Raw genomic sequence first — 13,189 nt, 5'->3', positions numbered from 1 at the left:
GTAGAGAAAGATATAGGGTTAGAGAGAGAGAGAGACATATAGAGAGAGAGAGAGAGTGGACGAAGTGTGTGTGTGGGTTTTGAAAATGGCGCCGATTGTTGAGGAGTTAGTTGAGGGAGAAGGAGGCGGGTTCATAGTGAGTGAAAAGACGATTATGGGCATCCATAAAGTACACCATTTGTTTTTTTTTTTTTTTTGGAAAGGTAATTGTTCTATTTTATTTTCTCTTTTTGTTTGAGACTATTTTTATTTATTTTTTATTTTTTATTTTTTTGGGGCATACATAATTACAAAATTCTCCATTAAAAAAGAAAAAATCGTAAAATTCTCTTAAAATGGGAGTAATCAATTAAATTGGGAAACTAGTAATGATTTTAGAGAACTTCTATTGATACCCAACCTGTTACTTATTACACCTCAATTAAATTAAATTAAAAAAAAAAAAAAAATCAAAGATTAGTAGGGACGTAGGGTGAGATTATCATTTTCTCACTTTAGAAAATAATTTCTATTATTAATGGGGGTATTCGAACTTATGTCTGACTAATGGGACCCAGTGAGTCAGAGCCTAGACCAAGGCATATGGGTCCCACCCACGGGCACATGAAAAGAGAATGTTAGCTTTGGATATTTTCATGTTTTTAAGAGTGAAGAGCACAAAATCATCATCAAGAGGTCAATGTAAACATGCGCATTGATGTTAATTTGTCCTTTTTATGGGTTATTGTCGATAGTGTCAATTCATGGCTTTCTTTTATAGTGCAAGTATTATTATGAAAATTTTGATTGGGAAAATTTCTATTTTAAATGGTGTGTTAATAATTTTTAGTTGGGAAGTAAAATAATTTAAGTAATTGGGGGATGTAATAAGTAAGAAGTTAGAGTGCCACTAGAATTTCTCTAATTTTATCCTCAACTTGTCTCTCAATTCTCATGATCATATTTTGTGTTGTCCCCTTGTCGGATTCTCTCTTACTTTATTGAAACATCAATTAGTATAAAGTGAACTCTCGCAGTCCAATTTGTTTGGGTTCATGAAAATCAGCTTGTAGTACAACCTAGTTGGAATGAATTTGGTAACACAGATTTGGGCCTAAAGTAAGAAAGTAGGCAACCAACCCCGAAGGGTTGGCTCGATGGCAATTTCAAATTTAATAAGCAATGAGAGCCTGTAGGTTGTGTGTTTGATACCCAATATGAGCAATGGCTCCTCAAGGCCACCCAGGAGGGCGTACCCTCACTTACTTGGTGCGTGTGATGTGCGAACGTTGCACGTGTCAGGGGAGGATTCATATGCCTTGATGCAGGTCCTGGCTCACCCGATCTCACTAATTAGATGTAAGTTCGGATACCCATGTTAATAAAAAAAGAAGAGAGAGTAGACAACTAACAATAATGCATATTAATATGACAGCATGTTTATTTATATTTTTATCCTGTTACTTTCGAATTAGGTTGTAATTGTAATTTGGTGGTAGCTCGTAAAATAAAATTTCAAAAATAATATTAGCCCAACAAAATTGTATTTTTGGATTGTAAAATTGATTTTTAGAAATAATGTAGCCAAGTGGGATTGAGAACTGTGAAAATCAATTTCTATAATTTGATTATAACAATTTGCAATGGGAATCAGGTTCTACAATCCGAACTTATTTGCTCTTATTTATGGGCCATGATTTTAGAATTAGGCCTAATCTTGTTAGAGATCGAGATGACTCACCTGAATTATTGAATGTCATTCAGGAACGAGATGGATTTTCTAGGCATGGTTTCAAATCTCGGTTTGACATCTCGTCTTGTTCATGGATGAGACCGAGTTATATTGGATAAGTCATCTCATCTCAGATGAGATAAATCATCTAACTCAATTTACAAGTATTTGTTAAAATATATTTATTTATAAATTATATATTTTTTCTATTAATGAAATAAGGTAGATTATAAAACCATTAGTCACAAGATCAATTTTTATTTAAATAATAAATATTATATCATAAAAATAGTTATTTTTATAATAAAAATATAAAATCTCAATTGACTTGGTTGAGTTTTAATGACTCTGTCGTGATTTTCAAATATCGTTCAAATCATCTCGTTTGTCTCATGAGATAGTGTGAAGCATGAGATGTGTTATAAATCCATCTCATTAGTGAATAATAAAGAGATGATTTGGGTGAGTAATCTCGATCTCAAAAGAGATTCTAAAAATGATTCAAAGTGAATCACTTTGGATGTAATGGTTTCAAATCTCGCCCAAATCATCTCAGTATTGTTCACTAATGAGACAAATTTACACCATTTCACGAGACAAACAAGATGATGTGGACAATTTTTTTCAATTGCCGACTGAGTAAATCATGAATTTTTATTGGATTAAAATAAAATTGATTATATGATTAATGATCTTATAACCTATTAATTTTATAAAAAATATATATATATAATTATCTATATGTAACTATATTTTTAATAAATAATTATAATCAAAGTTAAATGACTTATCTTTTCTTATAATTTAAAATAATTAAATTTTTTTGTATTTTTTTTTTTTTTTTTGATAATTTAAATATATTGCGACTAAACATCTTCTAATTAGGGGTGTAAATGGGTTGGTTTTGATTTCGTTTTAAGAAAATTCAAACCATTGTTAGTTTTTACGCATTTAAAACCTAGAACATAACTTTAATATATTTTTTCTTTTTTCCAATAAGATCTAATCTATCGCATATCTCAAACATACTATTCATTCGATATAAATCAAGTTGATGGTACTTACCTTGTGCCATTATAAAACCGTTGATGCAAATGTTGGAGGTGTGCCTTTTCTATCCACATGTTTCTCGAAGTTTTCGAAACCCAATCAAATTAATCTCTTTCTTCTAGACTCACCTTCTCCTTCTCTCTATGTGGATCGGTTGGGTACTAGTGATTGATGAATATTATTTTATTAGAATCTTTTACTTGGTTCGTTTTCCACACTTAGTTCTTTCTATTCGTATATTTCAATATAGGGATACCGATTCTTTTTATAGATGAAGATTGAGGACCTAAAATTATTTTTTTAGTAAGTTTTTTAGTCATCAAGGTCTTTTACTAATTTTAAAGAATATTAACAATTCTAATTATATTGGGACTCTTTAATATTGATATTCATTATATATATAGAATCATTATGCAATTAAATAACAAAAAACAGTGAGGTCAATGGGCCACACATAATAAAATTCTAACAACCATAACCACCATATATTTTTTGGTTATGGGTTCAAATATAAAATAAGTGGATTCGAAATCGAAACTGCCAAGAATTAAGGGTACCTATCGGTTTTGATTTTTAAGAATCAAATGAGATTTTTTTTTTCAGAATCGTTATAAAAAAAATTTCCTTCTAAAAAATAACATATTATTTATAAAGTATCAATTTAATAATAATTTGTTCCACTAAAAACATGATTTTAAGAATAAAAATTCATCTTTTTTACAAGTATTAATCTTGAAGAAGAGATGACCCATTTTAAGCTCCAATATTTAGTTTATATGAAAAATTGAAAAACTTTATTTAATATAAGTTAATTTTAAAATATAGAAAAAACTTTAAATCATGTATGATATAAAATAAATCGATTCCAAATACTCATAAGATGGAATCTAATGGTTCTAGTTCCTATCGTTCAGTTCCATATTAGACTCGACTCTAATCGATTGCAATAAAAAGAGAATCGGAATTGAGATTTTCAGTTCGATTTCAGTTTTGGGTAAATGGGTACTCATTGACACCCCTACTTCTAATCCACCTAGAGAGAGAGAGAGAGAGAGAGAGAGAGAGAGAGAGAGAGAATTATTTGTGTATAAATATACAATAATAAATAATTTTAAACTGAGTTAGACTAGACGAGATGAGTCGGACGATTCAACTCGGTATTTGTGAGGGGTGAGACGAATACCGAGTCTTAAAACCATTGGCCCTTTTACTCTAATTGTTTCAGTCTTTCTGATCAGAAGCTTTGCCCTAGCACTCAAATTAAAGCCCTAAATCCATCCATCCATCACAGAAATACAAATCGATGGGCAGTCAAGAAGACGTGAAGCATCTAGAGGAGTGTTCCGTTGCCAAGTGAGCCCTCTATCTCTCTCAATGCTATAAGAATCAACTAATATTGTAACAATTTGTGTGTAACGAAGTGTCCGACACTGATATGGTCTCTCTCTCTTTTTTTTTTTTGATTTGTTTGAAGTGTCAGCTAAACAGATGTATGGGTAACAAACTGAAATTTGTAACAGTTTTTGAAGTCTATTAAAAGGTTTCAAAGAGCATTTTTCATGTACCCTTGGCCTTTGGTGGTTGATTATTTCAAGAAATGCAATAATTGGGAAATTTGCACTAATTTATTTTTTTCACAAGTAAAGATTCTGTTAAAAAAATGAAAATTGAGCTTTAAGAGAGGAAGAAAGACCTGAAATAAGCTCACAAGAGTGATCACTAGTTCACTATTCTTTGTTTCACTTCGTAATATTTTTCCGAAGTGTATGTGTGACTTTAAACATTGTGTCCAATGGGTAAGAATATTTTTTCATTTAGATGACCCATTGCTTTTAGTATCGGATAATTCACAAAGAATCTTCCAATGTTGGCTCAAGTATACATGATCTGAGCAATGTATTAAATTTTGATTTCAACTTTTGTTTCGGTCATCTTGGAAATGTGATATAATTTTTTTTTTTTGAAGATAAATGGGAATATTTTGATCAATGTAGAAATCGATACAATTTTCTTGAAAATGGTGGAAATATTTTGAAATGATAGAAAATTGTGGAAGTTTTCATTGAAAGTATAGGAAACGGCAAGCAAACATGAAAATATATTCATAAGTCATCGAACCATAATAAACAACCATATGAATTGTGGAAATGAAGATTAGTAACATTTTGCTATGCATTGGCATGAGTACCTAAGAGTTCAACACCTAAAAAAATTATATATTTTTTTATTAAAAATGAGAATAATAATATCAAATAAGTACAAATACTCTAATATGTACCACTTTCTTGAATGAAAAAACTATTAAATACTACACTATCACATTATTATTATTTATAAAAAAAATTCGAATTGTGATTTCCACCGAAATATATACATAAAATAACTGTCTGCGTGTTGGACCTCATGGAAATGTAAAGAAATATGTCAAAATTTAATGCTATGGATCTGAGAGACTGTTTCAATTTTTTCTTTTTTTGGATAACCAAAACTTTATTAGAAAGAGGACAAGGAGTCCTCAAAAAGGAGAAATACAAGGAAGAGAAGCAAAACAACAGGAAAAAAAAGCACGGCGCAAATATTGGTATTAATGTTTCCCAAAATTTGTTAAATATTTTTTTTAACATCAGTGAACTCGTACCATGTATTTCTAAAAGCTAGTTACCATCTAGAAACATTTTAGACTCAACAGAGCAGAGTTGAAGATGTTGAGATGGTTGAGTGAGAAAACTAGCAAATACAAACAAAAGGAAGTCATCAAGGGAACCCAGGAGCCGTGGTAGATGATAAAATAAAGAAGGTTCGGTTTTCAATTGAGATCGTTTGGTTATGTGCATAGTGATAATAAATTTGGGGGATCCAATTCAAGACAAATTGGCAATCAGTGGAGAGGCCCAAGGCTTATAAGGAGAGAGACAAGACAATGAGTGTCCGGTGTGGGACTAAACTCAACACGCCCCTGCACGTGTGGGCCGAACTGGTCCCAAAGCACGTAGAGATATGAACTGGGTGGCTTCTTTGATACCATGATAAGTTTGGGGGTTCAACTCAAAACCAATTGGTAATGAGTGGAGAGGCCCAAGAGCTTATAAGGAGTGAGACAAGGTAATGAGTGTTCAATGTGGGACTAAACTCAACACATAGAACACCATTCAGTACTGGTTAGGAGTGATCTAGTTGAAGTAGAAGGGGCTGTAAATGGACGAGGGGGAGGCTGAATAAGAATGTTGGTTGAGCTAGCGAGAAAAGATTTGAAAACATGTTTATCCTTCTTGGTATGTATTAGCAGAATGGAATGTGTTTAGCAAATAGTTGGTATAGGGTCTGGTGATGATGATAGTATCTCAATTTGTATGTCTTTCTCTACGTGCATTGTTGTGTGCTTGTGAACATGCACGTGCATACTGCTACTCGGTTTTTGAGGCAACCAAATTGATTTTGCTGGTCTAATTTTCTGAACCAATTGCTCTGTCTCCTTTTCTTAACTCTTTATTTGGATCACATCCTGATTAATAGTGATCTTTTCATCTTTATGATTTATTTCCGTTGCACCACATTCACACATTACTAAATTTACACGTATAAGGGAGGGTAGTTCTAGTAATTCCTGATATGGTAATGGTGGGGTTTGATGGAGATATTTTCTCTTCTCATTATGAAAGGCTTTATTATTATAAGTTCATGCTTCGTTCAGTTTAAACTCGAGTGTGTTGAAGCCTTGTTCTAGGGAACATTGACTTGTTAGCAAGCAAGGAGTGAGTGAGATTTTATTATATTTTAAATTATGTGGTAAAGACTGCAGAGCTGAAAGTAAGAGTAGTGACCAAGCTGTTATGATTGCGTTACCAGTAGCAGGAACTTTTTCGAAAGATGTGGTGTAACCCATGTTAGATGATGGTGTCATTTACAATAAAGTCAAGATTAGGAAAACTCTCTATTTTTTATGGCATTGCAAAGGGTTCCTTTGGTTGGTGCTAAATGGGTGTTATTGACTCAAAATTTTAAATTATTTGAGAAAATGTTCGTGTGAAGGTGAATTATATAAGTGGTTATATCTGTACATGATGATTAGTATCACATATCATATGAGGATGGTTTGTTTGGCTACTTGGTTCTTTTATTCATATAATTGCATATGATATTTCCCCAAGGTGATCTTCTAATGTGTCATCGTTTTTCATATAGCGGAGATAATTCAACAATATAAAATCAAGTAAGATCATGTCAAAGTGAAAAACCCAACGAAGACAAGTCCTGGATGGTTGGCCATTGTAGTAATGTGACAAAATGAACTTGAGGACGAGTTTTTCGAGTGACATACACAAAATGTTACATAAAAAGTGTTTAGTGAAGTTGAAGAATAGATTATTGTATGAATTTGCCTTACGGTTTTTATTTCCTTAAGTTTTTGGTCTTTTTGCCTTAAGTGTTTGAAAACTAGTAATTATTCACACAATGGTCAATGGCGTGTCTGCAGTGCACTGGGCACATGGGTGTTCTCAGTAGGAGGAGCTTTGCTTGCAATTCCAATTGGGATAAAACGTAAGTCTTTGGCACCGCTCGTCTTCTTTGGCACCACAGGTACCATGCTTGATATCATCATGGGAATCAGCGCTTGTGAAAAAGAACATGCAGAGCGCCAAATGAAACTTTTGGAAGCACAAAATGCAACTAATGCATCTTTGGTGGATTCCGGGGACGAGTCACTATGACATCTAAGGTTGGTGTGTTTTTTCATTGAAGTCTTATCTGTTTTAACTTTCCTTGGTGTGTAAACCGAATATTTTACTGAAAATAAGCTTTGGATCAACCAGTTTACATGCCATGAGAATGACAATTTTCTTTGTTGAATTGTTCCTTATTTGAAGTTTTTCAAACAGATGGGGATCGCTTTCGTAGTCTTCGAATGAGTAATATTAGATATTCTTCAAGGACCAATCAGACCATGCCACATGTCATGTTAGTCCATGTTTTAAAGAATAGTCAGTATCAGATTTTCAAATCTGATCCTTGTTGGAATCCAAATCTGGGTCCTACTCATTCATTGGACACTCATTGGACATTAAAATTTTCACAACAAGTGTGAAATATTCAAAATTAGAAAAACAAATTATAGTGTCAAACACGCCAGGAGCTTTGAGGAGTCCAAATTCAAACGTTACAACATCAAAGGAAAGCTCACAAATTCAAATAAATAAGTGAAGAGTCCAACTTATTGTAGTCTAAGCTTTTTATTTGTCCAAGGTCGTTGGTCAATAAAAACTATTGACAGATTCCACCTATATTATATATCTCAACAATCCATGATACCAACCAACCACCTCTCATCGTCGTTTGTTAATAAGAGAGAGAGAGAGTGAGATGCTTGGGCTTATATAACATCATATTTTATTTATGAAGTAATATTCAAAATTTCCTAATATGAAAATTTTATAAAAAATGACAAAAAATTGTGTGATTTAGATGAAAACCTACTTGTTTTTGTCAAAATTTGATGTACTCTGGAGTTTTCGAACTGATTACATGCACCTCTATATATATTTTATGGGAGAGGCTAACAAGAAATTACCTCGTCTTCAACCTCTAGTTAAAACCCCCCCTTGGTTTTTCTATGAGAAAATCTATTGTCATCAGACTGTTGAGTATTTTATACTAAGCTATTCGACCTCATCCTCTATATCTTGTATAAACCCTCTAAATAAAATCCATCTTTATATTTCTCCAAAAATCTTATCTTGTTATTAGAATTTGATGGATGAAGAAAATAAGTCTTAAAGTTGAAAATGAGGGTAAAAATCGAGTCGTGATTTTCTGAAGCCCCTCTGACACACGCCCCATGATGTGGCATGGGTTAGAATTGTAGATTTTTCCTTGGGATACACAATTGCACATCCCCATAAATATGTGTAATTTTGTATCTCGAGGGAAATAATCTTTGGTTCTAGCACATGCCACATCATGGGGCATGTCAGAGCAGGGCGTCGGAAAATCATTACTCAAAAACTTTATCCAAAGGTTGGAGATGACTGGTTTTGAGGAGAAAATGAATGGTGAATTTGTGTAAATTTAAAAAAAAATTAAATCCAAGGTGTCAACGTCGAGGGCACATGCAGTCCCCTTCTCCCCATATACACTAGGTAATTTCTGGGATAAATCCCTAAGTGTGACCAACAAGGGGGTTTGAACTTAATACCTCTCTCTTTTTGGAGGGAGACCCTCTGGTCGCTACTCCCAACACTTGATGATTAACAAATTTAAGTTAAACCATTCTTGACATTTTACATTACAATTTCAAAATTCCTTTACATATCGTCCCTCGAAGAGTATTTTTTTTTTTTTTTTTCAATTATAATTATAAAGACAAAAAATCTGCCATCTTCCTTGAGATTTGTAGTGGAGAGATACCTGCATGTTTTATCTTGATTGTTGGATTTTGTATTTTAACGGTTGAGATTTCTTATTTTTTATAAACTGTTTTTTTTTCTATGAATCTATAGATCTCTACCCTTAATATTGGCCCACCACTCGTTGGTTAAATGCACCCTACTTATAAAACCGAAAATACCAAATAAGCGCAACGATTTCCAATTATATCTTAATCTCAAAATATATATTAAACCATTTTTAGGGTATATACCGATCAATGATTCAATGCCTTGAGATATCCATTGGATATATTTGATTGAGTTTTGATGAATGCACGAGATTTTGATACGTGATAAGGGCACAGAACCATAGATCTTTTTCATTGGGATACACATGAAAAAGATGTGCGATTCTATGCCCTTCCCACGTCAGCTGTGTACCAAAATCGCGTGCATTCATCATTAATCTATCTAATATATTTTATTATTTAATTTTTAGGATTTTGTTAAGAGCCCACTTTAAAGTGTAATAAATACACTTTGAACACTGGAATTTATATTCGAAAATGCCCTTAATTTTTTTTAACCAAAATACCCTCAGATTCTAATTTTTAAAGTGTATTTATTACACTTAACAAGACCCTAATTTTTAAACTAAATTATCAAATTTTCTAATAATTGAAGTGGCTATGGTTTGGTCATTGGTGTGGACTGGAGACTAGAGTCCTTTTATTTATAGATTTGCCGGCCAAAACACAAAAAGCAAGGAAGAATACACATTTCAAGAAGCTCCCCATTACAATAAAGATAAAAGACAAGGGACCAAAGTTGTAAAAAAACTTCATCTTTTGTACTTTTAAGAAAATAATATTAATATTAAAATTGCCACAAAGATTAAAAAATAATTTAAAATCATGGAAAGAATAAATGGGCCCCCATGTTTCCTTGGCTTTAATCGAGCCCACCTTTGATGACCTCGCTAATTGTGACACCAACTTATTTTAATATTTCATTATTATAGATACCCCTCCGTATTCAAACTCATGGCACACATCTCTTGACCTTAATCTACACTGAAAGACCAATAAAAAAATTGACCAAAATGCTCTCATCATCCAATCTCTAGCCAAAAACTCTTGATTTTTATGTCCAAAATTTATCATCTTTACTACCCAAAAAACCCTTTCTCGTTTGTGATGTTTGAATGTCGAAATAGAATCTTAAAGTTGAAAATGAAAGAAAAAGGTTACCTATGGGCTGTAGATGATTGATTTTGGGAAAAAAAAAAACAAGGACTTTCGACTAAAGATTTATGACAAGGGTGTTTTGATTCTATTTTGTTAATCCTAAAAAGTAAACTAAGATCAATGAATGTGACATCAATTTGAACTTTGAAAACAAAGGGACTATCTCAAATATACATGAAATAGTCGTGGCGAAGCGATAGTAAAATTGACATCGTTTCACACATTGCTGACGTGGAGGTGCACCGATAATCATAGATGTTATTTTTTATTCGTATCTCAATGAAAAGCATCTATGACTCCATCCACACATCCACGTCAGCAATGTGTGAGTCGATTTCATTTTTTGTGGCCTTGACCCAAAAACAAAATCAAAGTTTTAAGTTAAATAATAGAATGGGAAGCAAGTTTCAAAACCTGTTATCTCATTTAGATGCTTACTTACAAAATCATATTTTTATTATTAAAAAATTAATTATTTTGATCAAAATATACAAAACTCTATAGATTCGATTGAGTTCTTATTTAATCTTCTTGGACGAAGTCATCTTTGCCCTGGATAATTTTTAAAATCATGTTTGGAAAGTCAAAGTTGGCGTTGGAATATCATAGGTTGTCACCAACTCCTTTGATGAACTCCAATATTAAACCCCTCAGGAGAAACTAACTTGGATTCGAAGTCTTCAATAATGTAACCCAACACGTCATGCTGGCATTGGTTGACACAATGTGGTGAAGATACTTAAGAGACAAAACTTCAGACATGAAAGTGTAGACTACCTTGAATTGGTCAAGGTACCCAACTTGGAATTTAGGCATGATGAAATGGGAGTTTTGAACTTTGAACAAATTTGGGAATTAGGAGTTGTGGGAATTGTAATTCTTGGAAATTTGTCATATAATAGGGGAAATGAAATTGAGATAAGGGAGTTACAAAATCCAACCCAAAGTCCAAACCCACACAATCTTTTGAATCGAGAAAAAAAAAACCCATTGAAACACCATTGTTGTTGCTTTGCTAAGAAGAAAGAGAACTGAAACCTACTTAGGTTTCTTACTTAATAAAAAATCTAAGAGTATTTCTAATGAAAATCACAAAAACCCATTAGACAAAATCATGAACAGATAAACCAAATTATTACTAAAACCAACTAAGATTATGATGAACTAAAGTAAATAATTAAATAAAAATCCTATCTTTTTCATACTAAACACATAGAAACAATTTCATGGAACTCAAGCAATCCATCTCTAGAAAAAAAAAAAACCCATATTAATGAACTGAAAATGAATACGAAGACAGGAAGATTATGGGATTCAAACTGCAAAAACAACTATGATAATTAAAAAATATCCATCTTTTACATTAAAAGAAAAAAGAGGACACTATACAGAAAAAAGTACAAATGAAAAATAAAAATTAAAGTAAATAAAAGAGCCTTTTTCAGAGAAGAACTCAACCTACCAGGATTTTGTTTATTGAGTTATTTTCCTTCTCTTTATCGACTCAAAACACCCCAAATCTTCTCTCCAAGAAAACCTACAAGCCTTGTCACTGCTCCTTTCTCCAACTCCTCTTCTTCTTCTTCTTCTTCTTCTCCATCACTACCAACCTCATCACCATCACCATCACCATCACCATTACCACTACCACCATCACTCACCTCCACCGATTCTAACACACCCATCTCTTCTCTCTCTGAACTCTCCTCAAAACGCTTCAAATCATCAGACCCATCACACTCTTTCTTCTTTCTTTCCTTCTTGTTCTTCTTCTTCATCTTCTTCTTCTTCTGAGTCAACTCATCTTCAAAAGCATCAATGATGTCGTGTATCAATTTACGATTAGGTGAAGCATCCCACCTAACCCAATAACTCGTGTAACACTGGAAACAATTGCAGTGAAACAGTGGTGGGTGTTCTGCACCCCCACCACCAACACCACCACTACCGTTGTTTTTATGGGTTTTTTTCTTAGCACCTGAAAATTTATCTGGAGTGCCAGAACAGGAGATGAGATAAGCTAAGACTTCTCTATCTTCAGGACAAAGAGCAGAAGTGAGAGCCAAGATTGAGATAGGAAGGAAGGCAAGATGATCAGAGATAAGTGGTGGTGATGGATGAATCTTTCCTTTCTTGTAGAGCTTCTTCATCTCTCTCTCTCTCTCTCTTTTTCTTTGCTTTGCTTTGGTTTGATCTCTCTGTACTTCAGAGGGTTTGGTTTGAACTTTGAAGGGTAGCTGAGGTTTTTTATTCTCTCTCTCTCTCACTCAGTTTTCTTTGGTCATCGAAGTTGGTGACGCGTTTGGACTTTGGAATCCTCGACGAGAGTTTTCTACGCAGACTGTGTTGTGTAGTGTCAAGTGGGTAATGTGATGGGTCCTACATCACAGTTTGATTGGTGAGTTTTGGATCCCACATAAGTGGGGCCCATTTGTCGGGTAATGATGCATGATCATGTTAGATATTTGTCCTTTTTTTTTTTAAATGAGTGATTGGGTGTGACAGTAGATGGATCTTATCTGGCAGATCTGCTCTGAACAGTCTTGATTAAGTGATCATCATCACCACAATAAAGTGATTAACAGCCAACTTAATCAGATCCCAATTAAAGTTTGGGGTAATTTTGAGTTACCACCCTGGATTTAGGAGAAAATTAGAGATATCCCCTGTTTTCAACTCATGTCATGTTCCATTTGAGATATTTTACAAATAAAGAGATTTTATTATGTATCTTAACTGATGGGATAAACACAATCCAATCTTGTCTTAATCTCTAACGAATTTGATCTAATCTTGAAATATGTCAAGATGTATGCGTT

At 33.2% G+C, this 13,189-nt stretch overlaps 2 protein-coding genes across 2 annotated transcripts; one reads left to right on the top strand and one right to left on the bottom strand.

The window, feature by feature from the left end:
* Window positions 1–3,954: 3,954 nt before the first annotated feature.
* On the top strand, window positions 3,955–7,637 carry LOC147390152 (uncharacterized). Its single transcript, XM_086459706.1, has 2 exons — window positions 3,955–4,114; window positions 7,236–7,637. The coding sequence occupies exons 1-2, from the start codon at window positions 4,065–4,067 to the stop codon at window positions 7,468–7,470; spliced, it is 285 nt and encodes a 94-aa protein (XP_086315832.1). The 5' UTR covers window positions 3,955–4,064; the 3' UTR covers window positions 7,471–7,637.
* Window positions 7,638–11,655: 4,018 nt separating this feature from the next.
* Window positions 11,656–12,685, bottom strand: LOC147390151 (uncharacterized). Its single transcript, XM_086459705.1, has one exon. The coding sequence runs from the start codon at window positions 12,518–12,520 to the stop codon at window positions 11,867–11,869; it is 654 nt and encodes a 217-aa protein (XP_086315831.1). The 5' UTR covers window positions 12,521–12,685; the 3' UTR covers window positions 11,656–11,866.
* Between the last annotated feature and the right edge of the window lie 504 nt (window positions 12,686–13,189).

Source organism: Akebia trifoliata, chromosome 11 (genome assembly GCF_017979445.1).
Source record: "Akebia trifoliata isolate Shusen 1 chromosome 11, ASM1797944v1, whole genome shotgun sequence".
Classification (NCBI taxonomy): Eukaryota; Viridiplantae; Streptophyta; class Magnoliopsida; order Ranunculales; family Lardizabalaceae; genus Akebia; species Akebia trifoliata.
The sequence above is the reverse complement of the archived record's forward strand: the minus strand, read 5'-3'. Positions and strand labels throughout refer to the sequence as shown.

Coding starts and splice junctions, on each gene's coding strand:
- LOC147390152 (XM_086459706.1), top strand. CDS start 4,065: ATGGGCAGTCAAGAAGACGTGAAGCATCTAGAGGAGTGTTCCGTTGCC. Junction 4,115..7,235: donor GAGGAGTGTTCCGTTGCCAA/GTGAGCCCTCTA, acceptor GCGTGTCTGCAG/TGCACTGGGCACATGGGTGT.
- LOC147390151 (XM_086459705.1), bottom strand. CDS start 12,520: ATGAAGAAGCTCTACAAGAAAGGAAAGATTCATCCATCACCACCACTT.